We start from the raw sequence: 23236 nt of genomic DNA, 5'->3' as shown, positions 1-23236 counted from the left end.
CCCCGGCCGTCCGCGCGGGCGGGGACGCCTGCCGCGCGCTCTGCCTCCCCAGGCCCCGACCCCTCCTTTGTAATTTGAATAAAACGTCCCCCCCTTGCGTCCCCCGCCCAGCCAGCCGCCTTAACCCGTCGCTTTCGCTCTCCTCGACTGCAGGCGGCGTGCGCACAGGAGGAGCGGCGTCGCGGTGTGGGCGGCTGGACTTCGGCGCGGCTCCTCGAGGGTCCGACTTCCCCGCGCGCCAAGCGCGCAACGATGAGGGCGCGGCCGCAGGTCTGCGAGGCGTTGCTCCTCGCCCTGGCCCTCCAGACCAGCGTGTGCTATGGCATCAAGTGGCTGTAAGTAGGAACTCTGCGCCCACACGGACGGGTCCCGGGACGGGCAGCTGGGGCGGCGGAGAGCGTTAAGGGGCCCCCTCCCTGGGCCCCTTAGCGCGCCAAAGACCCAGGAGCCGAACTTGGCTTGGGGTCATGGGCAAGTCATTCTTCTTAAGCCTTCCTTTCCTCCTCTGTAAAATGAGATAACTCTAGTCCTTACCTCCCTGTGGGGGCGGGGGGGTAGGGGGGAGTGGGGTAGGGTGATGAAGCTGGAGTGAGACAAGCAGCTGGGTGCTGGGAGCTGGAAGCAGACATCCTCGTTAAAGGGCACAATCAAGAGGATTTGCGCCTGGCACACAGGGACCAGCTCAATATTATGTTTCCTTGTCAGTCTGACCCCAGCCGGAGGTCCTCACAGACCTGACCTGTTCACTTGAGTGACCTTGGGGAAGTGACTCAACCTCTGAGAGCCTCAGTGTCCTCCTCCAAAGGAGGCTAAGAATCACCCCTCAGATTAGATGAGAAGAGGCTTATGAAAGAACCTTGTAAACCGTCATGTGCTGTACACATGTGACGGGTATTCCTTTAGATATGAAGTATTAATGGAGGGCTAGGTGGGAGAGAGCTCACTTCAGTCCTGCAGTAGGGAGTGCCTGCTCTATTGGGGGCTGAGGGGTACAGGGGGAGAGGAGTAAATCCAGCCCCTTCCTGGAGGAAGGGTTGGGAGAGATAAGCCTAGGCCGTAAATAACTCTGAGCAGGGGCAGAAGCTTCCAAGTGCCCTAGGAGAGACCAGAGCTGTGTGATGGGAGCCCAGAGGAGGGGGAGACCACCTGGTGGGGGGAGGGCACAGACCTGGGGCACTGGGGAGATTTTCAGAGGGGAGGTGCCCTTAGGCTGGGCCTGAGGAGTTGCCTGAAGTTTGGCAGATGGGAGCAGTCTCAGGAAGAGGGTACTTTGTAGGGGGGAGACTCCTTGAGCAGAGGCCCAGTAGTGGAAAAGTCCAGGACAGGGCAGGTCTGGTGTTTGGGGTGGGGGCAGGGAGTTGTGCAGATAAAACTGAAGGGAACAGATTATGGGGGCTGGGGAGAGGCTTTGGGGAGGGTTCGTGGACTGGGATTAACTGAAAGATGAAGGCGATAGTGGCTGGGCCGCCAGCAAACAGTCTTGAGGTCACCGGCCCTGCTGGGGCTAAGTTATTGATTAATTGGTGATTCAAGACGGGAACCCCATCTTTTTGCGGTTTCTTGTTTGCAAGGAGAAGTCTGGGCTCAGTGGTCTCTCAGCCCGGGGGCACCAGCTTTTCCCAGCTGTCTCTGATGAGTTTTGTGGGTACCCAACACTGTCAAAGCTGGCGAGAACTTATGCTCAGTGAGTCCAAGTGTTCCCCTCCCCTTCCCCCTCCTCCGTCATCATTTTACTAACAAGGGAACTGAGGCTTAGAGGGGAAAAGGATTTGCTGAAAAGCACAAGGAATGTCAGAGGCAGCGGACTGGGCTTAGGTGACATTTGCTGCTCATAAGAGTGTTGTGAGGTACACTGTTATCCCCACCTTACAGTGGGAATGCTGAGGCTCTGAGAAGTGCGGGACTTGCCCGAGGTCCCAAGTTGGCATGTGTCGGGGGGTAGGTCCTGGAATAGCTAAGTCCAAAATCCATGCTATCCACACTGCATACCTCAGGTGGCCACAGAAATGGGTACAACTCAGTACCTGACCTAAAGAAGCTCACAACCTCTTGGGGGAGACAGCTAGGCAAAAACTACCAAGTGGACTGTGGTCTCTGTCCTAGGAGAGGAACCACGAGAGCTCAGAAGAGTGGTTCATGCCACCTAAAGACATCAGCAAAGACTTCAAGGGGAGGTGACTTTTGGGCTGGGCTTTGAAGGACAGGTAGAATTTTGATAGGCAGAGATGGACTGCAAGCAGGCATCTTGCGTAGGAGAAATAGCCGAAGCAAAAGTTACAGAGACAAGACAGTGCTTACGAGGAAGCTTGGAGAAACCAGGAATGACAGGAGCCTAATAGTAAGTGCCCCAGAACGTTGTTATTGTGTGCCAGACATTGTTCCAAGAGCTTTAGCCATTTAATCTTGATAATACTCCTATGAGGTAGGTGATATTCCTATCACCCCCATTTTACGAACGAGGAAACTAAGGTACAGAGAGGTTAAGTAACAAGCCTGAGGTCACATAGCTAGTTAATGGTGGCTATGGGATTGGAAGAAGCCCTGGTAGCTTAGTGGTTAAGTGCTACAACTGTTAACCAAAAGGTCAGCAGTTTGAATCCACCAGGTGCTTCAAGGAAACTCTGTGGGGCAGTTCTACTCTGTCCTATAGGGTTGCTATGAGTCAGAATTGACTCGATGGCAGTGGGTTTGGTTTTGGTTTTGGTGGGACTGGAAACCAGGAAGGCTGGCTGCCTTAGGCCAAATCTCTTCGTAGTGACTAAACTCTTGCTGGAGCTTAAGATAGTGAGGGAAGCAGGAGAAAGGGTGCAGTTTGAGAATAACATGCCAGGTGTCTTTTCTGAGTGCTATGTGGAGATTGTTTCATTTAAATCTTCCAGCCACCCCGTGTGGTGGGTTCTGTCATTGCCCCCATTAAACAGAAGAGGAAATGGAGGCACAGGAGGGTTCTTTAACTAATAGGGTGTCACAACTAGTAGGTGGTAGAGGCAGGCTATCTGGCTCTGTGGCCAAGGTCTGGGGCATTTACTATGAGGCTCCTGTCATTCCTGGTTTCTCTGAGTTTCCTCATAATATGCACTGTCTTGTCTCTAACTTTCCATCTGCTCTTCCGCCTATGTAGGATGCCTGCTGTTGGTCTCAGGGAACCACAGGACTGTTGGGAACAGGGAAATGCACAGTGGCAGCAGGAGACTGGGGCCTCATCCAGGATGCTCAGCTGTGCTGGGGGTGGGGTGGGGGGCTGCTGCCCAGGGCTTTGGGAAGTGAGCTGAAGATGAAAGGGGCACAGGGACTGAACCCAGATGTGGCTAACCCAGCTCACTGGCCACAAGGCCTAAGGTAGATCAATCACTTTAGCCTCTCCGAGCTTCAGTCTCCTTGTCTCCAAAGTGGGGGTGGGAGGAGCCCTAACTTGGGATGTGGGAGACCTGGGTTCTAGCTCAGCTCTGTCTCTGTCTGGGTATGTGTAGGTCTGGGAGAGTCCTGACCTGCTCTGGGGGTTTCCCCATTTGCACACTGGGAAGATGGCAATGAGGTGGAAGCTGCCCTTCAGCTTTTCCATTGATGATTCGCAGACTGAGGTCCGTTGGGGCTCCATCTGAGATAGGGTCCCTCAGGTAGATCAGCATGTGTGGGGCAGGGTGGGCTGGCTTCAGTCCCAAATGAGGTCTTTGTAGTCCTAGGTGTGAAGGGGAGAGTATCATCTCTAGGCAGGACTGGCTAGGAAGGCTCCGGGCCCCTTCACCTGCCTCAGTTTCCCCAACTATCCAGCTGGGGGAAAGAGGTGGACTGGTCTGTCTTGGCTCTGGTATCCTGGGACAAAGCCTGGGAAGGGGACGGGAGGACCCCAGGCACTAGGGCCTGGGGGCTTCTCCTGCCTGGGGCAGGAGCCACAGCCCCAAGCCTGAGGTGTCTGGGTGAGGTAGGGACAGCTCTGGGGAGCTCTAGTCCCTTGACCTGATCGAGGTGTTGTGTCTTGTCAGAGGGAGAGGTCCCCCACGGTCACCCCAGGGGGATGGGTAAGGGGGTGGGGCCCAGAGAGGGGCTGGGTCTACCTGGGCCTCCTAGATTCCAGTTCCTGCTCCTTCTTCCCTTCCATGTGGGCAGCACAAAGCAAGGTGTGCAGGGGCCAGGCAAAGGTCTACTCAGAGCTTGGGCTTGGGGAACAGGTCTCCTCTGACTTCGCTGCTGTTCCACTCTGGGATGAGCTGGGTCCACAGAGACAGAAATATAAGGCTTCCCAGGGCAAGATTCATGGGCCCCTAGACCCCATCCCTGGTCCGACTCCTCCTCATCTGAAGCCCTCCTTCCCCAGCAGAAGGATAGATATTGTCTTTCCCTGGGTAGTAGGAGGGGCTGAAGTCTACCTTCTGAGTGTGGTGGGGCATGGGGAAACCTTCCGGGGCCCCTGAGCCCAACTGTACTGCAGATTCACCTGGTAATGAGTGGGTTGGTGCTAGCGCTTAGCACTGTGCTCCCTGACCGTGGAGTTAGAGACCCTGGGGCCCAGGTTCCTTAAAGGGGTGCCCTCTGTCACACTCCAAGCCTGACTGCTGGGTCTTTGGGCTAAAAGTCATTATATGGCCTGATCCCTGTGTGTCGGAGAGAAGAATGCTATGGAGGACAGGTCCAGGAAGGAGACCCTTTGTGGAAGGTGGCCTTAGCTGGGCCAGGTACCCTAGAGAGCTGCCTAAGGGTAAAGCGGCTGACACCACCAGAAAACCAATTCAGTGACAAACTAGGGCAGGGAGGATAGTGAGGAGACTCTGCAGTAAGCCAGGCAGGAGATAATGGTGAGCCTGCCTTGAAGGGGGTGGCTGGATTTGAGATGCTTTATGGCAGGGCTTCGAACCAGTTTGTTCTGGTTCCACCCCAGATATACTGAATCAGAATTCACATTTTAACAAGATCCCTGGGTGATTCTTATGTACAACTTTCTGGAAACTTGTTAGAAACGGAAATTCTCAAAAGGGAACTTGTTAGAAATGCTAATTCTCAGCAGGAATTCAAACTGGAACAAACCCAGTTTGAAGCCCTGCTTTTTGAAGGAGGACCCCCCCCCCACCGGGGCAGAGACGGGCTGGGTGTAGTGGAAAGGGGAAGAGAGAGGATTGTGGCTCCAGTGATGCAGGTGAAGCCAAGTAGCCAAGCTTGCGCTACCCTGAAGTGTCCTTACCAGTGGAGACTGCATTGGTGGTGGCCATGAAAAACTATAGATGGGAAACTGAGGCCTGGGGAGGGACAGTGACTTGCCTAAGGCCACTTGGGTGAGCGGCCCAGCCAGAGCCTGAGCCCAGGTCTGATGCCCCCTAGTCAGTCCCAGAATGAGAGACGCCCTTGGTGCCCTGGCCTCTCCCCATAAGCCCCCCCAAGTACAGGCTTCATCTGTGAACTCTCTCTCCCCTCTGTCCTTCTTCTGTCCTTTCTTCCACCCTCTCCCTCCGTGCCCCCACCCCCAGATAAACCAAAGTGTTTTCAATTAGGGATCTGCTGAAGGGAGGCAAGCTGAGCAAGATGTCCAGACGGGTAACTCCCCTACCTCCTGCTCTAATCCTTGATTACCTCCCCAAGGGGGACTTAGTTAGAAACGGTCATTACCACTAATTACCAGATGACCGCATCACCCTCCTTTGGAGTGGAATGCTGCCCGGCCTCCCACCTCCTAGTCCTCCTCCCTGCAGGAAGCTGTAGCTGCTGGTGGCTCAGTGCATGGCAGGGGGCACCCCTACACCACGCACCCCCACGCCACACAGGCTTCCCTCTGCCCCAGCCTCTCACTCAGCAGCTCCTTCTGCCTCCTCGGCAGGTCCCTGGGCTTCTGCACAGCCCCCACCGTCAGCCCACCAAGTGCCTCCAAGACAGCTTCCTATTTCTCCTCTGCCTTCCAGGGGAGTCTGAGCCCTCACCTGGGAGGTGCCATGCGAAGGTCTTCCTTATAGCATCATTTCCACCAGCCAGCTGGGGAGGCTTGACAACTTCAGAGATGAAGAAACTGAGACCAGAAGTGGGTCACCTGGCCAGTGAGGCCCCAGGAGCACAGAGCACCCCCCTAGAGTGGCAGCAGCCAGTATCCAGCACCTGGGAATTGCCCGTTGGCCTGAGCTGAGCTCCCCAGGAAAAGACCTGGCCCTTGTTATCCCTCTTCTTGGCATAAGCAGGAGCTGAGGGGAAAGCAGTGGAAGGCAGCCCCCTGTGTGCCTGGTCCTGGGTGTTTTATTTGCTGTATCTCATTTAATCCTTCCTGTTTTACAGCTGAGAAAATAGGCTCTGAGGGGAAGGGAAGGAAGTTGGTCAAGGGCGAAGGGCAGAGCAGGTTCGGGACAGACTAAGTGTTGACGGCCCCAGCCCAGTGCTCAACAGAAAGGGGAGGCCTCATGGGGAGGGGCAATGTCAGGAGGAGGTGGAGTGGCTGGCTGGGTGCTGGAGCCACCTGGCATGGGCTCCCTGGGAGAGGCCAGCAAGCCCAGCCCCTGGCCCAGCCCCTGGCTCGGCCTCAGTATCTTCCTCTGTGCAAAGGGGGAGTAATAATCTCCTCCAGGCCTCTGTGAACTGTGAAGTGCTGTTCCCATGCTGGGTAGTTACTTCACCACCGCACATGTGTGTCAACAGTGTAAACCCCCCAAGTGCTGCTGGGTGGAGACGGAGGGGCTGTTAACAACCAAGAAACACGCTGAGGTGATGACATATGCCTTTGTGTGGTCAAACCCCACCCAGCAAGGGCTGCAGGAATTCAGACAACAGGTTGCTGACGGTTCCAGTGTAGGCGGGCCTCAGTGGCTTCACAGGCTGGGGAGGACCAGAATGGTTTGATGTGGGTCAGAACACCATGCCTGGGGCCTGCCTTGTGCTGGATGCTGGGATCCAGATATACCCGACATTTCTCTTCCCATAGTTTGGGGAGTGGAGACTGAGCCAGGGGTCACAATGAGGGGAGACCACTCAGGACACCTACAGTCAATCTCAGACAAGTTGGGTTGTGCCATCACAACTTTGGACACCGGGCCCTGCCTGCTCCCTGGACCTCTGGGAAAATGAATGTATTTGAGGTTTTAAGGTGGACGGGGCATGGCAGAGAGTGGGAGGCAGGAGGAAGTAAATTAACCTATTAAGTATTTAAAGTAACAAGCATTATCTCATTCAGCCCTGGCAAGACCCCTACAATGTGGGGGATCCCCATTTTGTAGTTGATGGTCAGTCAGGGCCAGCAATTTACCCAAGATTGCACAGCACATAGAAGGCAAAGCTTGAGCCTTCTGACTCCCCCTGGTCCAGGATTTGCCTGGCAAGGGGTGGGGGGATCCATCTGTGAGTGTCCCGAATGCTTTACGTATATCATCTAAGTCTCACCTTAGCCTTTTGAAGTGGAAATAATCATTTCCTTATATCAGATGAGGACCATGGGGCTCAGAGAGGTTAGGTCACTTACCTAGATCACACAGCGGGTACCCTAAGCCCATGCTCTTCCCTGGAACACAAGCTGGGACATTGCCTTGTAACCGGTGATAGGTTTCTCTAGCCATTAGACTAGGGGCTGCTTGAGGAAAGGATCTGTGTCACGTTCATTGCCAAATGAGTCTGGGGAGAATAGGTGCTTAGTAATATTCTTCCACGATAGATCAAGTTTATTTATTCATGCAGTTACTGGAGTAGAGGGGAAGGCATTCCTGTCATCAGGAAAACCTTGGGCAGAGACATGGTGGCAGGAAAGGCCCTGGCCTGTCAGAGAAACCAGGAGTCTGGTGTGGCCAGTGCTTAGGACATGCTGGAGATGGGACAAAAGGCTGGACAAGGCTGGAGGACCAGATCTTGAGGGGCCTTAGATGTCAGGTGGCAGCCCTTGGCCTTGACTAGATGGGCGTGGGGAGGCTGCCTGCAGGTCAGAAAAGACCACCAAGGCAATAATTGTGGTAGCTGCCATTCACTGAGCACTGATCCCAGGTGTCAGCCCTGGGCAGAGCATGCGAGGCTCATGCCCTGATTTCATCCCTCAAATCACGCCGGAGGAGAGGTTAAGGAACTTGCTCAAGGTTTCATGCGGAGTGTTGGGGGCAAGAGTCTTCCCAGGTCGGTGCTGTTTCCCTGGTTCTGGGCTGCCTCCCTTGGGATTTTCAGCCAGGGCTTCTGGGATCTCAGCCTCTCCGGGTCTCAGCCCTGGTCCTGAGTGAGGATGGCTGTGATTGCAACAGGAGTGTCACTCAGCCCTTGTGACTGCAGATTAGCCTCCTCTTGCCCCTCCTGTCCCTCCAGGTTGCTAGAGGCCTGCTGGCTCTGGGGGTCCCTGCTGCTCTGGGGGGCGGGGGCAGGGGCGAGTGTAGGTAGAGCCCTTTAGGGTTGTGGGGGCCCTTCCAGCCCGTGCTTAGGAGGAGTGTTGCCTGCTGCAGTGTGCTCCTCGGAGAAGACCCAGGAGAAAGGCAGATCTGGGCTGGAGCGCTAGTCCTAGAGTCTTGAATCCCAGTGCCCAGAGCCTGGATCTGGGAAGGCCTTAGGTCTTATAACATCACCAGGGATCACAGAGACCCCCAAGGAAGCATTTTTCAAAGCATGGATGGGGTTAACATGCCTCAAACATTGAGCTTTGTGCTCAGTGTGCTCAACAGACTCTGAATTAAACAAAACCGAGCCTTTTGCTTTGCTGCAGGACTTCTCAGGGCCTTTAAAATGTAAGTGTTCACCGTGACTCTCCAAGAGGGGGGGCTTGTATCCTGTGTTCCCCAAATGTACTTGACCACAGAACCCTTTTTACAGTGTCTCCCTGGAGCCCATTCTGGGAAATGCAGTTTACATGTACAGACACTGAGGCCCAGAGAGGAGCAGTGATTCCTCTAAGGTCACACAGCCAGTTAGTAGCAGAGTCTAGATTAGAAATTACATTTTCTGAGTTCTGATCAATCGCAAAATTGATAACAATCTCTAGCATGTATGTAGGCCTTTATGGCTTAGTAAATGGATTTAATGATTAAATGAAACAGCAAAGGGAAGCTCTTAACTCAAGCTGCACACAGTAAGTGCTCAGCAAAGCGGGTGTAGTATGATGATGATTATAGTAATCCAGCGCTTAGCACGGTGTCTGGCACATAGTAGATGTTCAGTATCAAGTGAATCAATAAAGAGCGATAATTTCAGCTCACACAGCTGTGTGAGAACTGAGTAGGTAAGATAATGAATGTGAGCTCTCTGTGAACTGTAAAATTGTTTATTGGTAGTGTAGTGATCATAAAACTTAGGCAGGAGAGGGGTCGCAATCCCGTTATGAGTGAGGACCTGTGGCCCAGAGAGGGTCAGTGATGTGCCCAAGGTCACATGGGTTGGAGGGGAAGCCACAGCACTGCCTATGATGGTGCTTGGCTCCTGGGCTTCTGGGCTCCTGGCTATCTTCCAACAAAGGCCCGCAGAGACCATTGCGGAGAAGGCTGGGACCAATAGGGCAGGTGAAGGCAACGTCGCCTCTCACAGCCCTTTCTCTTTCCTCCCACCGGTTGCTGTCCTTGGGGCTGTGTAGGGCGCTGTCCAAGACGCCGGCGGCTCTGGTGCTGAACCAGACGCAGCACTGCAAGCAGCTGGAGGGCCTGGTGTCTGCCCAGGTGCAGCTGTGCCGCAGCAACCTGGAACTCATGCGCACCATTGTGCACGCTGCCCGCGAGGTCATGAAGGCTTGCCGCAGGGCCTTCGCAGACATGCGCTGGAACTGCTCCTCCATCGAGCTCGCCCCCAACTACCTGCTTGACCTGGAGAGAGGTAGGGAGCTGACAGGGGCTGCTAGTACCTGCTGAACACATGCAGATGGGGATGAATGAATTCGGGCATAAATATATGTGTTTACACAGGTGGATGAGTTCATGAACGGAGGGATGGATGAACACATGGATGAGTGAGCGGGTGAAGTGATGGATGGATGGATTGATGAGTGAAGAGACAGATAAAGGCATGGATGGATGGACATACGGGTGGGTGGATTAATGATGAATTAATTCATAGATACAGGTACTCGGGCATGAATGAATGGATGAATGTTTCCCTGCAGGGTACGGTACAAATGCATGTGTACCCTAATGCATGGATGAAGGGCTGAATGATGCCTGCATCATAACCCAAGGTCATTGCCTGCTGTACTAAAGGCCACATGTTAGGGAGGCTCTTGGAAAGGGGTATCTATAAAAGAGAATGCTATAAAATGCAACACGCTTTCTTGACGAAAACCCTAAAATTCCTCAATATGATTCAGGGCATATATGGAAAGCCCACAGCCAACATTATACTGATGGAGAAAGACCGAGAGCTTTCCCCTTGAAATTGGGAACAAGACAAGGGTGCCCACTCTTACCACTTCTATTCAATATTGTATTAGAAGTTCCAGCCAGAGCAATAAGACGAGAGAAAGAAATAAAAGGTACCCAGATGGGAAAAGAAGTAAAATTATCTCTATCTGCAGATGAAATAAAAGTTTGACAAAAAAAAAAAAAAAAAAGAGAGAGAGAAAGAGAGGAGGCTATATAGCTCACCCTCAGGGCAGAACAAGTGAAGTGTACCACAGGTAATTCTAGACCAAACCAAAAAACCAAACCCACTGCCGTCGAGTCTGTTCTGACTCATAGCGACCCTATAGGACAGAGTAGAACTACCCAATAGAAGTTTCCAAGGCGTGCCTGGCGGATTCAAACTACCGACCTCTTGGTTAGCAGCTGTAGCACTTAACCACTACGCCACCAGGGTTTCCAATTCTAGACCAGGCAGACTGAAATTTCTGTGAGACCCATGTACAGGTAAAAACACCTATGTAAACTCTCCCTCACGTGGCAGTGGTGTCTCTCATGGATCCTTAATGGTAACAGCTAGTATCTGTGCAGCACTTGACATAGCTTCCTTCCTTCCCAGATTATTTGAACTCCTTCCTTTCTGTACAGCAGCCCCAACACAGTGCAGGAGCCAGCGGGGGCAAGAGTACTGAACTGTTTGAGTGTGTGTGTGAGTAGGAGAGTGTGAGTGTGGGCGTGCCTGTGAGGGTGTCAGGAGTGAGTGTGTAAGTCGGTGAGTGTGTGGGAGGCTGTAGGGGTGGTGGGATGGTGGATTGATGGTCCTAGTGCTGTCCTCCCCCTGCACCACCCTGGTCACAGCCCCTGCTTCTTGTCCCTCGTACTCCCACACTGTGCCCCACCCAGCCAGGTGGGAGCAAGGGAGGAGGGTGGGGGCTCCAGGAGGAAGGAGTGTGGAAGCCTGGGCTGACCTCACACCCCCTGCTCTGCAGGGACCCGGGAGTCGGCCTTCGTGTATGCGCTGTCGGCGGCCGCCATCAGCCACGCCATCGCCCGGGCCTGCACCTCCGGCGACCTGCCCGGCTGCTCCTGCGGCCCCGTCCCAGGTGAGCCACCCGGGCCCGGGAACCGCTGGGGAGGATGTGCGGACAACCTCAGCTACGGGCTCCTCATGGGGGCCAAGTTTTCCGATGCTCCTATGAAGGTGAAAAAAACAGGATCCCAAGCCAATAAACTGATGCGTCTACACAACAGTGAAGTGGGGAGACAGGTAACCACCCACCCCACCCGCCCCAGATGGTTGTGCTTGTGCCATTGGCCAGAAAAGGGCCACCCAGTGTGCACCGATGGAGAGGGGTGGGGGGATGGGCCCCGATCGACCCACACCCCAACTCTTCCCCACCTCCCTCGGCTTCTCCCTCTCCAGCCAGTGGGGGCTTGCCGGGCCCCTCCACCAGGATTTGGGTTGGGAGTGTTGGCAGAGCAGAAGAAGCCCTGAGCTAGAAGTCAGGGGTTCTGAGTTCTGGCCTTGGCTCTGGCTCTAACTTGCTGTGTGACGTTGGGCAAGTAACTTCCTCTCTGGCCTCAGTTGTTGCCATCCATAAAATGGTTTTTGTCTATAAATCATGGGGTGATCGGACGCTCTCTATGTCTCCATCTGCCGGGACCCTTGGGCTCTTCCTCTGGAGCCCTCATCCAGGAGTTGGTGTGAGAGGAGGCCGGTGAGGGCTATGGGCAACAGAGTCTTACACTAAGGAGTTGTCTCCTTGGATTTAATGGGAGCTCTCTCCCCAGCCTCCAACCTACCTCAACCTCGAAAACACAGCATTTCTCTAGCATCTGTTATTTTCAATTTTTCATTAATTCCTCACCTCAGTCCATAAAAGTTTGGGTGAGTGGATGCATAAGTAAATAAATGGAGTTTTTTGAAAATTAAAAAAAAAAACAACTGTAAATCAACCTGTGTGCCAGAGATTGTGCCATGTGCTTTACTACTCTTGTCTCCTGTGATCCACAAAACAACCCTGTAGGGAGGTACTATTATTCCCTGTTACAGATGGGGTAATGGCCTGGTGAGTGACAGCCCCGGCTTCAGAGTCAGTGTCGTGTCCAGACATCATCTCAGTCACTCTTCCTTGCAGCCCTGCTCTCCCCATTTTACAGAGGCACCAAGTGAGTCATAATGACCTTGTGTGCTCGGCCAAGGTCACGCAGACAAGATGGAGCCCAGGTTTGTGGGACTCCAGGTCCAGAAGCCTCCATGCCTTCACCTTCTTTTCACACTGGTCTCCCTTGTGTGAGGATTCGAGGAAGTCTAGGCCAGTCTTGCCAGCAGGGGAAACTGAGGCCAAGTCACACCATGGGTCTGTTGCAGAGCCTGGCTGGGGACCCAGGACTTCTGTCTTCCAGCTCTGGAGACCTGTACCCAGAGTCACAGAAACTCAGCAGGAGCCCTTTACCCAGCCACTGGCTCAAGAGCCACCTCTAACTCCCTCCTTCCCAATGCAGTCCTAAGAGGGTCCTCAGCCTCAGGGAAACATGAGACCTGTTCCTGGGCCCAGATGCTAAGGAACTGGCCCCCCTGAGACCATCTGCAAAATGGGCATAGTACCCCTCCCCAGGACTGCAGGGCCTATGTGAGGACTAAATGAGATCACGAATATGAAGTGTTGAGTGCAGTACCTGTCACACAGTGGGCCTCAGGAAGCTCTAGGCCCCTTGCCTGCCCCACCTCCCCTGTCTTACGCTGAGGAAGTAAGCATAGTTTACCTTTTCTTTGACTCAAAAACACCTCCATGTCTTGATGTCTCGGGAGGTTGGGCATGCCTCTGTGGGCGTGCTTACGTAATTCCTGTGCTCGCCACAGGCTTTGCAAAGCAAATTCCAGACTTTCTACCCAAGTGGACTCTTTCTCAATCCCCACGTCCCGGCACTGTGAGGGGAAAGGAGCCCTGGGAATGTGCCCTTTCTCTGTGCCTCAGTTTCCCCATCTATTTAATGCAGGGGGTGAGCCCAGGTGACGCTTGCAGCACTTTTCACAGGGCAGGCAGGACAGAAAGGGGATTTAAAAGGCAGAATTGGAAGGCCCTTTGAAGGCATCTAACCCACTGTCCGTCAGGTGCCCCTCAGGTAAGGATGGGGAAACTGAGGCCCGAGGAAGCTGGTGGAGCAAAGTCACTTCCAAAGCCAGGGCTAGAGTCGCAGCAAGCACCAGAGCCAAAGCCTCCCCTTCTCTACCATGATGATTACTTAAACTGATTTTTTAAAAACTAATGTCGATTTAAGTTTTATAGTTCACAAAATCCTTTTATGTATGTCATCTCCTTTAATCTATACAACACCTCTGCAAGGTAGACTTACGTGCCCATTTTGCACATGAGAAAACAGAGGCATCTAGTGGTTAAGTGGCTTGTTAAAGGTCATCTGGCAGGGGAGCTGGCAGCAAAGGGAAAAGGCAAGCCAGGCCAAGGGGACTCGCCCCAGGCACTCACTTCTTGCCTTTTCTCCCTCCTCCCTCCCTTTTTTACTCCCTTCCCCCCTCCCTACCTCCCTCCTTCCTCCTCCCCTTCTTTTTTTTTTCCAGCAAGCAGTTAATGAGCCCCACTTTTGTGTGAGAGAAAGCATGGAACAATAAAAGTTGCAGCTTTTTGGAATCACCCTCTGACCTGGGTTCAAATCCCATCCCTGCGATTTTTCTAGCTGTGCAGCCTTTGGCATGTGGCTTAGCCTCTCTGAGCCTTTGTTTCCTCTTTGTAAAATGAGGGAAATAATGATCCCTCTCTTGGAAGGCTGTTGTAATGGTTAAACACCCTGATGTGTCAGAGTGCTTAGGATTTAATGAAAAAAAAAATTAATGGGGACCTGATAAATGGCATCCATTTATCCAAAGGCCACTCTCTTCTGCCTGCCTGTCTCAGCTGCCTCCCAGGTTGGAGGAGAAACAGCAGACCCACAACACTTCCCAGCTTTAGAGCAAAGAACCCAGCCACTTTGAGACCCAGAGTGGGTAGTGACCCCTAAGAGCTCCCAGCCACTTGGGTGGGAGTTGGCGAGGGCCAGGGTCCTGGGCAGGCCAGGGAGGGGCTCCGGCCGCCAGCCCAATGCCCTCCCCTGTCCGCAGGCTCTCCGTGCCTCTCTGGAAGTGAAGTGTAAGTGCCATGGGGTGTCTGGCTCCTGCTCCATCCGCACCTGCTGGAAGGGGCTGCAGGAGCTGCGGGATGTGGCTGCTGACCTCAAGACCCGCTACTTGTCGGCCACCAAGGTAGTGCACCGACCCATGGGCACCCGCAAGCACCTGGTGCCCAAGGACCTGGATATCCGACCTGTGAAGGACTCGGAGCTCGTCTATTTGCAGAGCTCACCTGACTTCTGCATGAAGAACGAGAAGGTGGGCTCCCACGGGACACAGGACAGGTAAGGGCCTTACACCAGACGGGCAGGAAAGGCCATGAGCACGTACGCAAGCTGGGTCTCAGTTGGTATTTGGGGACTAGAGTCACTGTCCAGCTGAAGAGGTGGTCCCAGAATGCCAAAGTAGGGGTGCCAGGGTACAAGGGCCTGCAGAGCTCTGGGAGTGCCTGCTGTGCACCTTGCCCGGGGAAGGGGTCCGCCCCACCTTCCTTTAGTGGGGGAAACAGAGATGGGAAGAAACAATGATTACGTCAGGAGACAGGGGGAGAGCATATCCAGTCAAGAGCAGTTACAGAATGCCACTGGGTGGACAGGACAAGTGAGGTCACAGGTGCTGCTGACTGCTTGAGAGTCAGGGCAGATTTCACAGTGAGGGAGTTTTGAGGTGGGCCCTGGAGTATGAAGAGGAGTTCGGTAGGCTCACACAGAGGATGAGAACATGCCAGGCTGAGGGCATGGTGCATGCAGTGACCCCCAATGCTGGGCACCTGCTGTCCTCAGGCCTTATAGGCAGGGCTCAGGCCCTGGAACCCTGCTAGGGCAGGGGTAGGTTCTCTCAAAGGCAGGGCCAGGTCTCACTGGCCTCTGGGCCCAGCTTTGCCCAGGCCAAGTCCTAATCTTCACCCAACTGCCCCACAGACTTCTGTCCCTGCTCCCCATCAGTGCACCAGAAACCTATCTCCATTTTCAAAAAATATGATTTGAGGAGCATTTTGGAGCTGGACAGAGCCCTGGAGGCCTTCCAAGTGATTTTCCTGAAAGGTTTGCTTTCCCACCTCCTGTCCTCAAGAACCTCCAGGGCTCCCTGCTGCCTGCAGATTCCACTTTGCCCCTTAGAACAGCACCAGACTCTGCAGAGGCTGTACCGTAACCACCCCTGCACGCCAGCTAGGTCCTGTGCCCACCTGCCTGCAGGCCCCTGAGCTGCTGTTCCGTCCTTTCCTGCCCACCATGGAGTTCCTGCTATGCCTCCCAGGCCCAGCTCAAGAGTTGCTTCCTCCTGAAGGGACTCCAACCTGCTCAGTGGGTTCTCCTCTGGCTCCTTCCCTTGCCCAGGGCAGCTATCTCCCCTTTGGAAGCCTCCGTTTTCTCATTCCTGCAATGGGATGGGAATTTCTTCTCACAGGATGATGTAAGGGAGAGGCCCAGCTGGCCCCCAACCCTGAGTGTGTATTTACTACATGGAGAGGAGCCCAGAGCTCCATCATGGCCAGCCTCACCATCCTAGAATCCCTTAGGGTGCCCAACGCTAGACCCAATGGATAACCTACCCCCCCCCCCCAAAAAAAAACCCATTGCCGTCAAGTCGATTCAGACTCATAGCAATCCTGTAGGATAGAGTAGACCTGCCCCATAGGGTTTCCAAAGAGCAGCTGGTAGATTCGAACTGCCGACCTTTTGGATAGCAGCCAAGCTTTTAACCACTGCCTCCAGGACTTGCTGATGGAGACTAGGTCCTCAGCAAATGTTTGTTGAATGGATAAATGAAGGAAAGATAAATGTCAAACAACCACCTTGTTGGACAAATGAGGAGCTGAGACCCAAGGGGAGGGGGGACAGCGGCCAGGCTGCAGCCCCCCAGGAAGTGCGCACAGAGCTGCAGGCGGATCCAGAGGGATCGCACTGATGTACTGCTTCTCAGGGGCAGGCGAGAGTGAGGTTGGCCGACTTCCTGTGGAGAGATGGTGCCCCATGGCCAACACGTGTGTGCCCTCCTCTCTGGGCCAGGGCTCTCCCATCTCCTTCTGGAGACTCCCTGGTCCCCGTTTTTGAGCGGGGGCAGGGATCCTTATAGATGGCCACATCACAGCTGCTGCAGCCAATCAGGGAGCCAGTGTTGACTGCAGACCTACTGTGTGCTGGGTGGGGCTGGGGAGATTTGGGGGGGGGGCAGCATTTCCCAAAGATGGTCCTGGAGAAAGCTAATCCCGAGATGCTATAATAGAGTTCTGCTCTCAAATACATCTGGAGAATTCTCTGGTGATTCACAGGATACGATAACCTATTAAAGGCTCTGAGGAATCCTGCCCTGAAGGCTCTGGCTAAGTCAGTGTTTCCCCAAGGTGTTTGCCTGTGGAACTCTTTTATTAAGGAGCCCCTAAATAGCATTCCACAAAACTAGTGTTCTACGGGGTGAAAAGAATATTGAGCCCGAGCGGGGGTGTCTGAGAATGAGTCTGGCACATAGTTGGTGCCTGGCCAGCATTTGCTTCCTCCACAGTCCACACTTCTGTCTCCAGGAGAGGGAGGGGTGCCTTGGGGGCTCTGTCCTCACAGGCCAGGGCAGCAGGCTTGGGAGGAGGCCCATCTGGAGGCCAGATTGAGGGGGTTGGGCGGATGCGAATGCAGATGGAACCAGGTCAGGCTCCCCAGACGGGAAGGAGCAGAGAGCCTGCAGGGGCTGAGGCAGCCAGGGTGGGTATGATGAGGACAAGGTAGGGGTGGGGTCCTGGAAGCCAGGGGGCCGGGAGAAGCATACTGAGTACCCCAGAGCAAACAGGGGGTCTTCCAGGATCCAGTGAGGGGCTGTGTGTGTCAGTTCTGATCCTGATGCAGCAGCCTCCTAGCTGGGTGAACTCAAGCAGCTCCTTTCCCTCCACTGAGGCTCAGTTTCATCTCCTGTGCAGTGGGGACCGTAAAACATCCCTCATAGGGGCTGTGGTGATATATGGTTACACCTACCGAGTGTCTCTGCCTTGCTAGGTGGTGTCAGTCACATGGGACTTCTCAGTACCGGCAGTCTCCCCTCCCTCTAGTCCCCCAGGCTGCCAGGCCTCTTTCTTCCCAGCTGCCCCACTCTGGCCCTGGGATTTGCCCCCACAGTACTGAGGAGGGGACCCCATCCCCACAGCACCACCCGCCAGCTCCCTGGCCTCCTGCCGCACTCAGCTCCCTGTCTGGGGTGGGCTTCTCGACATCTGTATTGATCAGCTTCGTCTGCAAAGAACCCCAATATCTTAGTAGCTTATAGCCACACACACTCACTTCTTGCACCAGTTACATGAGGCTGCAGGTCAGCTGTGCTTTTCCTGATTCCAAAGGCAGGTGTAATGGGAAAGACAAGCGTTCAGTTGTGGCAGAAAAACCCAGAGGCTAGAGGAGCCTAGAGGGGCCCTCACCCAGCCTGGACATCAGGGAAAGCTTCCTGGAGGAGGGGAGATGGGAGCTTTATTAGGTTAGGGGATTTGTGGGGTCAAATGTAAATAAGCTTTGTTAACTGTAAAAGGCATCTCTTGAGAGGCTGGCCCCTAGCTGGGGAAGATGCCTCCCAGCCCTCCTCAAATTCATTCACCCTGGGGAAGCTGGGGGCTCAGGAATGGTCAGTATGCAATATTCTAAACCCCAGCCCTCTTGTCACGTTTCCTACAGAGGCCTGTGACTCCCCCCGACCCCACCTCAAGCCCTGGGAGCCAGGCATCCATGTGGTCCTTCCTCCAAGATCCACCTTCCCTAACCTCCCCGCCCCCACTCCCATTTCAGGTACCATGTCAGGCCTCATCTGGCTCTGAAGTTGGAGGTTTGGTTTTCAGATGTTGCGTGTCAGGGATTCAGAAAGAAAAATGGAACTCTGCCCCCTTCCTACCACTAAGGGTGGAGTGGTCAGCCAGAGGCCTTCAGGATGAAGCTGAGGGAAACTAATGGGTATTGAGTGGGTAAACTGAATGAAGCCCAGAGCGGTTAAGTGACTTGGCTGAAGCCACATAGCCAGGAAGCGGAGGAGGTGGAATTTGAACCCAGATCTGTCTGGCTTGAGGCATGTGTTCTTCCTGGTGCCTCTTATCTCCTGTCCAGGAGCCCCCACATACAGGTCACCTCCTGACCCTCTCTTCAGGTGCTCTCCTCCTTCCCGCGTGACCCCTACCTATGTCAGGCTGCTGCCTCAGCCTCCTCCCTGGCCTCTCTGCCTCCAGCCCTACCCCTTCCATCTGTTCTCTCACTGTTCTTAGGTCGGGTCAGGTCCTTTGCCTTTATCCTCCACTGCATAGGACTCCATTGTTCAGAAAATACCCTAGATGACCCCACCTCCTCCAGGAAGCCTTACTGAACTTCCACAGACCCTATGGGACCTTGGGCAAGTCCCTTCCCCATTCTGAACCTTGGTTTTTCCCATCAATAAATATGAGGATTGGATTTGGTCATCCTTAGGGCTTTCCTAAGGAGCCCTGGCAGTGCAGTGGTTAAGCGCTCAGCTGCTAACTGAAAGGTCGGTAGTTCTCCATGGGAGAAAGATGTGGCAGTCTGCTTCCATAAAGATTATAGCCTTGGAAACCCTGTGGGGTAGTTCTATTCTGTCCTGTAGGGTTGCTGTGAGTCGGAATGAACTTGATGGCAATGGGTTTTTTGGTTAGGGCTTTCCCATCTCAGGCATTCTGGGAATCCTCTGTCCACCCAGCTGTGGGGACATTTTTACCCCTGTCCTGTCCCCTAGGTCACTGCTGCTCCATCCCCAACTGCATCCCATGAAAACATCCCCTATCTGAGTTTACCCCTCACCCCTGAGCAGATGTTTTTCACTAAACTAAAGCAGGGCTTTGAACTGGTTTGGTTCAAACTCCTGCTGATAGTTTGCCTTTCTAACAAGCTCCCAGGGGATCTTGTTAAACTGTAGATTCTGATTCAGTATACCTGAGGTGTAAATACAAATTCTCAGTAGGGGTTTGAACCAGAATGAGTGGTTTCAAGCCCTGGACTGAAGAGCTGATAGCAACAGAATATTTGTATTTTATAGGGATCTTCAGTGCCTTTTTCCAAAAGAGTGGTTCAGGAAGAAATGCAGCTCCTGGCAGGTTTATGGGTTCGATGCCCTTTGGTATGTGGAGAGAGAGAGCAAAGGACGTGGTTTTCGGGCCTTGAATTTAAACGCTGCTCATTTTTTTTCATTCACAAACTCCCTGTGAAACCTTGAGCAGGCCTCTGTTTTTCTCAGAGCCCATTTTCCCATCTGTATAATGGGCATAATAATTCCACCCACCCAAGGACACTGTGCACCTCCAATAAGATAAAATACTTGGGGAGAAGTACTTGGCACATAGGAGCCAAGTAGGTGACAGGCTAACGTTCCCTCCACAAACAGTGGGCCAAACGCTCACTGTGCCTCACAGCCAAGGTCATTTTGAGTGTTTTACTTTTTGTTCCGGGGTTCTAAAGGTGAAAGGCATCTTTACATTTGTTATAATTAAAGATTAAATACGAAGGTAGGATTATTAGACAGACTGGTTTGAGGGTCCTTCAAGTATTTAGAAGTAGGAAGAAATAGAAGAAATATACCCCCAAGAAAACAAAACAGCCCCATCATGTTGATAAATGCTTATTAGAAACCTGGGAAAAAGTTAGAAGTACCCTCAGAGAAGGAGCCTTCGTGGCACAATGGTTAAACGCTCAGCTGCTAACCAAAAGGTTACTGTTAGGTACCGTCCAGTCAGTTCCAGCTCATAGCGACCCTATGCACAACAGAACGAAACACTGCCTGGTCCTGCGCCATCCTCACCATCATTGTTATGCTCGAGCCATTGTTGCAGCCACTGTGTCAACCCATCTCGTTAAGGGTCTTCCTCTTTTTTGATGACCCTCTACTTTACCAAGCACTCCAGGCAATTCGAACCCACCAGCGACTCCAAGGGGGAAAGACCTGGTGATTTTCTTCTGTGAAGATTTCAGCCAAGAAAGCCCTAGGGGGAGTTCTACTCTGTCACATGGGGTTGCTATGAGTCAAAATTGACTTGAGGGCACCCAACAATAATGCCCTTAGAGAAGCTGATTATTTAAAATTCCCCAAAGAGGGGCTGAGTCTGGGGCCATGGCTGGGGGAGGCCAGGAAGTATGGGGGGTCAGGGGTGGTAACTGGAGCCAGGCTCACTGACTCCCCTCCCTCCCCCCAGGCAGTGCAACAAGACATCCAATGGAAGTGACAGCTGTGACCTCATGTGCTGTGGGCGCGGCTACAACCCCTACACAGACCGCGTGGTCGAGCGGTGCCACTGCAAGTATCACTGGTGCTGCTATGTCACCTGCCGCAAGTGTGAGCGCATCGTGGAGCGCTACGTCTGCAAGTGAGGCTCATGCCCACCTCGCCAGCCAGGAACACGGATGCCCCTGGGAACCTTGGTGGCCAGGGCAAGGGGCCTGGACAGACACCCCGTGGGTTTTTGCTTTTAAACTCCAGATGAGGGTGCAAGTTGCGCCTTGCCTGCACTTGGAAGCCACCAGGAAAAGAAGGCCTGGCCACTGTGGCCCGAGGGCTGGGACATCAAAGGAAATCGACAAGATTAAAAATAACCTGGCAGTGGAGGCCCTAGACTCAGGAGTGCCCACACAGCTGCCTTCCAGGCTGGTTTAAGAAGCCAGTGGCATTAGTTTGGCAAGACTGGTATGGAGCTGACCTTTCACGGCTGGAGAGACCAGCTTCCCAGGAAGGAGTCTGCCTGTCCTCATCAGAATGTTCTGCAGGCCCAGCCCTCAGAGCACCCCTGCCCTGGCCTCCAGAGCCCCCTGGCCCACCCCAGGGTCTGTGCCTGCTGGGCGCCATGGAACCACTAGCTTAGGTTGTAAATGGTTTTTTGGGTTTTTTTTTTTGGTTGTTTTTTTTCTTCCTCTGGGATGTGGGAGCTACAGAAATATTTATAAAACAAGCTTTTTCTTTGGGGTGGCTCGCCTCAATTCCTCCTTATATATATTATATATATAAATATATATATAATGATCTATATTTTAAACAAGCTTTTTAAACAGCCATATGAAATAAATGCTGAGAGAACCCCAGCCTGCCCCTGCAGTTTCTGGCCTCCTCAAGTGAGCTTGGTGGATCCTGGGGCTGGCGGGGAGAATGTTCTAGTTTCCAAGCCAGGCGGTCTCTCATTGATGTGCCTCCCCCTGCCCCCCGCCCCTCCCTGGTCTCCCTGTAAGATCTCCAGATCAAAGGCGTGGACAAATGTCTTGAAACATAAGCCCGGCTGGCAGATTCTTTGTTTCTCAGGGACACACAGACACACAGACACACAGACAGACACACAGACAGACAGACAGACACACACACACGCAGCCTGGTCATGCTGTCCGACTTGCTAAAACAGCTTCAAGAAAGCTCCCCACCTCCCCAGAGCTGGGCACACAGACCTCATGAAGAAGTGGCAGACCCAGGCTGTGGCTAACCCTGGTGGGCTTTCTGTGTGTGACCCTGGGGAAGGCCTCAGTTTCCATCTGCAAAATAGGGGTGGTGGTGATTAAGGTGGGTGGTTGGGAAAAGCCTCGGCCTCATGCCAGGCTGGGGCGGTACAAGTGGTGAAAAGCAGCTGGATTCCTGCTCTGTTTTGAAGGTGGAGCCAACAGGATTTGTCCCCCGTGTGGGTGTGGGGCGTGAGGGGAGGAGGATCGAGAATAACTGTGAGGCTTTTGGCTGGAGCATTTGGGAGGGTGGAGGGGCCATTTGCTGAGACAGGGTGGAGTGCTTTGTAGGGGAGGATCGGAGTTCAGCCTTGGACTTGTGAACACTGTGATGTCGTTGGGCTCCCGGTGGAAATCCTGAGCAGATGTGCAGATTCCAGTCTGCAGTTCTGGGGAGAGGCCAGGCCTGGAGAGACACATTTGGGTGTCATCATGAGGGAGTGGCTGGGGTAGAAAAGTCAAGGGGACTGAAGCCTGGGCCTGGGGCTCGTCTGCCTTGGAGGTCAGGAGATGAAGAGGAACTGTCAAAGGAGACAGAAGTAATGGCCAGGGAGGTAGGGGGAAGCCAGGTAGGGGTCCTGACAGCCCAGTGAAGACAGGGTCTCATGGGGTGCAGAGTCACTGTCCCTGTCTGAGCTTCAGATTCGTCCCCTGGCCCATGAGTGGCCCTAATGACCAGGGGTTGATAGAATGGTGAGTGTCCTCAGTGTCTGGCACGAGGGGGTCCCAGAAAATGGCAGTGGTTATCAATCTGTATCATCGCATGGCCATGGGGTGATCACACAGACAAAAGATTTAAGAAAACTTTATAAACTGAATTTCTGTGTAGATGGGAGCAGTCCCTTAGTTCTGAGAGGAGGGGTCTTCTCCCCAGAGCCAGCTGAGGACTGAGATGTTACCTGTGCTGGGGCAGGGAGGGGCCTAGGTAGGATTCGGGCAGGTGAAGCTGGCGTTCCTGGGGGTGGAGACGGCATGGACCAACCCCCAGAGTTTGGACCAGGCCCAAGTAGGAGCCAGGAGGGTTTTGCAGCCATCCTCCAAGCCCCTGCCTGCAACCTCACAGAGGCCTGGTCAGAGTCACAGAACCACAGGCTGGAAGGGGCCTCAAGATAAGTCTTCTGGCCTCCCCTCAATCTGCAAATGAGGAAATTCAGAGATGGGAAGGGCCTTTCCTGTGGTCACCGAGCTGATAAAGGAGGATGGAGGGCTAGGGTACGGGTGTGGGGCCTCCTGGGGCAGGCTTCAGCCGGCATCTATGCAGCAAGCTCTTGGTGACTGTTTTCCAAGCCTCTGTGAAACAAGCCCCTAGAGTGTGTTCGTTCTCAGGGCCAGGGCCTCCCCCTCTCCACAGCCTTTGTTGGCTCCCCAGGGCCCACAAAACCCAGTCCCCGGTTCCCTGACCTGGCATCCAAGGC

At 53.7% G+C, this 23236-nt stretch overlaps 1 protein-coding gene across 1 annotated transcript; it reads left to right on the top strand.

Moving 5' to 3' along the window:
- The first annotated feature begins 227 nt into the window (after nt 1–227).
- Nucleotides 228–20916, top strand: WNT11 (Wnt family member 11). Its single transcript, XM_064288725.1, has 5 exons — nt 228–335; nt 9500–9735; nt 11243–11520; nt 14371–14663; nt 20540–20916. The coding sequence occupies exons 1-5, from the start codon at nt 253–255 to the stop codon at nt 20712–20714; spliced, it is 1065 nt and encodes a 354-aa protein (XP_064144795.1). The 5' UTR covers nt 228–252; the 3' UTR covers nt 20715–20916.
- The last annotated feature ends 2320 nt before the right edge of the window (nt 20917–23236 follow it).

Source organism: Loxodonta africana, chromosome 7, assembly GCF_030014295.1.
Source record: "Loxodonta africana isolate mLoxAfr1 chromosome 7, mLoxAfr1.hap2, whole genome shotgun sequence".
Taxonomy (NCBI): Eukaryota; Metazoa; Chordata; class Mammalia; order Proboscidea; family Elephantidae; genus Loxodonta; species Loxodonta africana.
Note: the sequence above shows the minus strand (reverse complement) of the source record. Positions and strands in the feature narration are given on the sequence as shown.

Coding starts and splice junctions, on each gene's coding strand:
- WNT11 (XM_064288725.1), top strand. CDS start 253: ATGAGGGCGCGGCCGCAGGTCTGCGAGGCGTTGCTCCTCGCCCTGGCC. Junction 336..9,499: donor TGCTATGGCATCAAGTGGCT/GTAAGTAGGAAC, acceptor GGGGCTGTGTAG/GGCGCTGTCCAAGACGCCGG. Junction 9,736..11,242: donor CCTGCTTGACCTGGAGAGAG/GTAGGGAGCTGA, acceptor CCTGCTCTGCAG/GGACCCGGGAGTCGGCCTTC.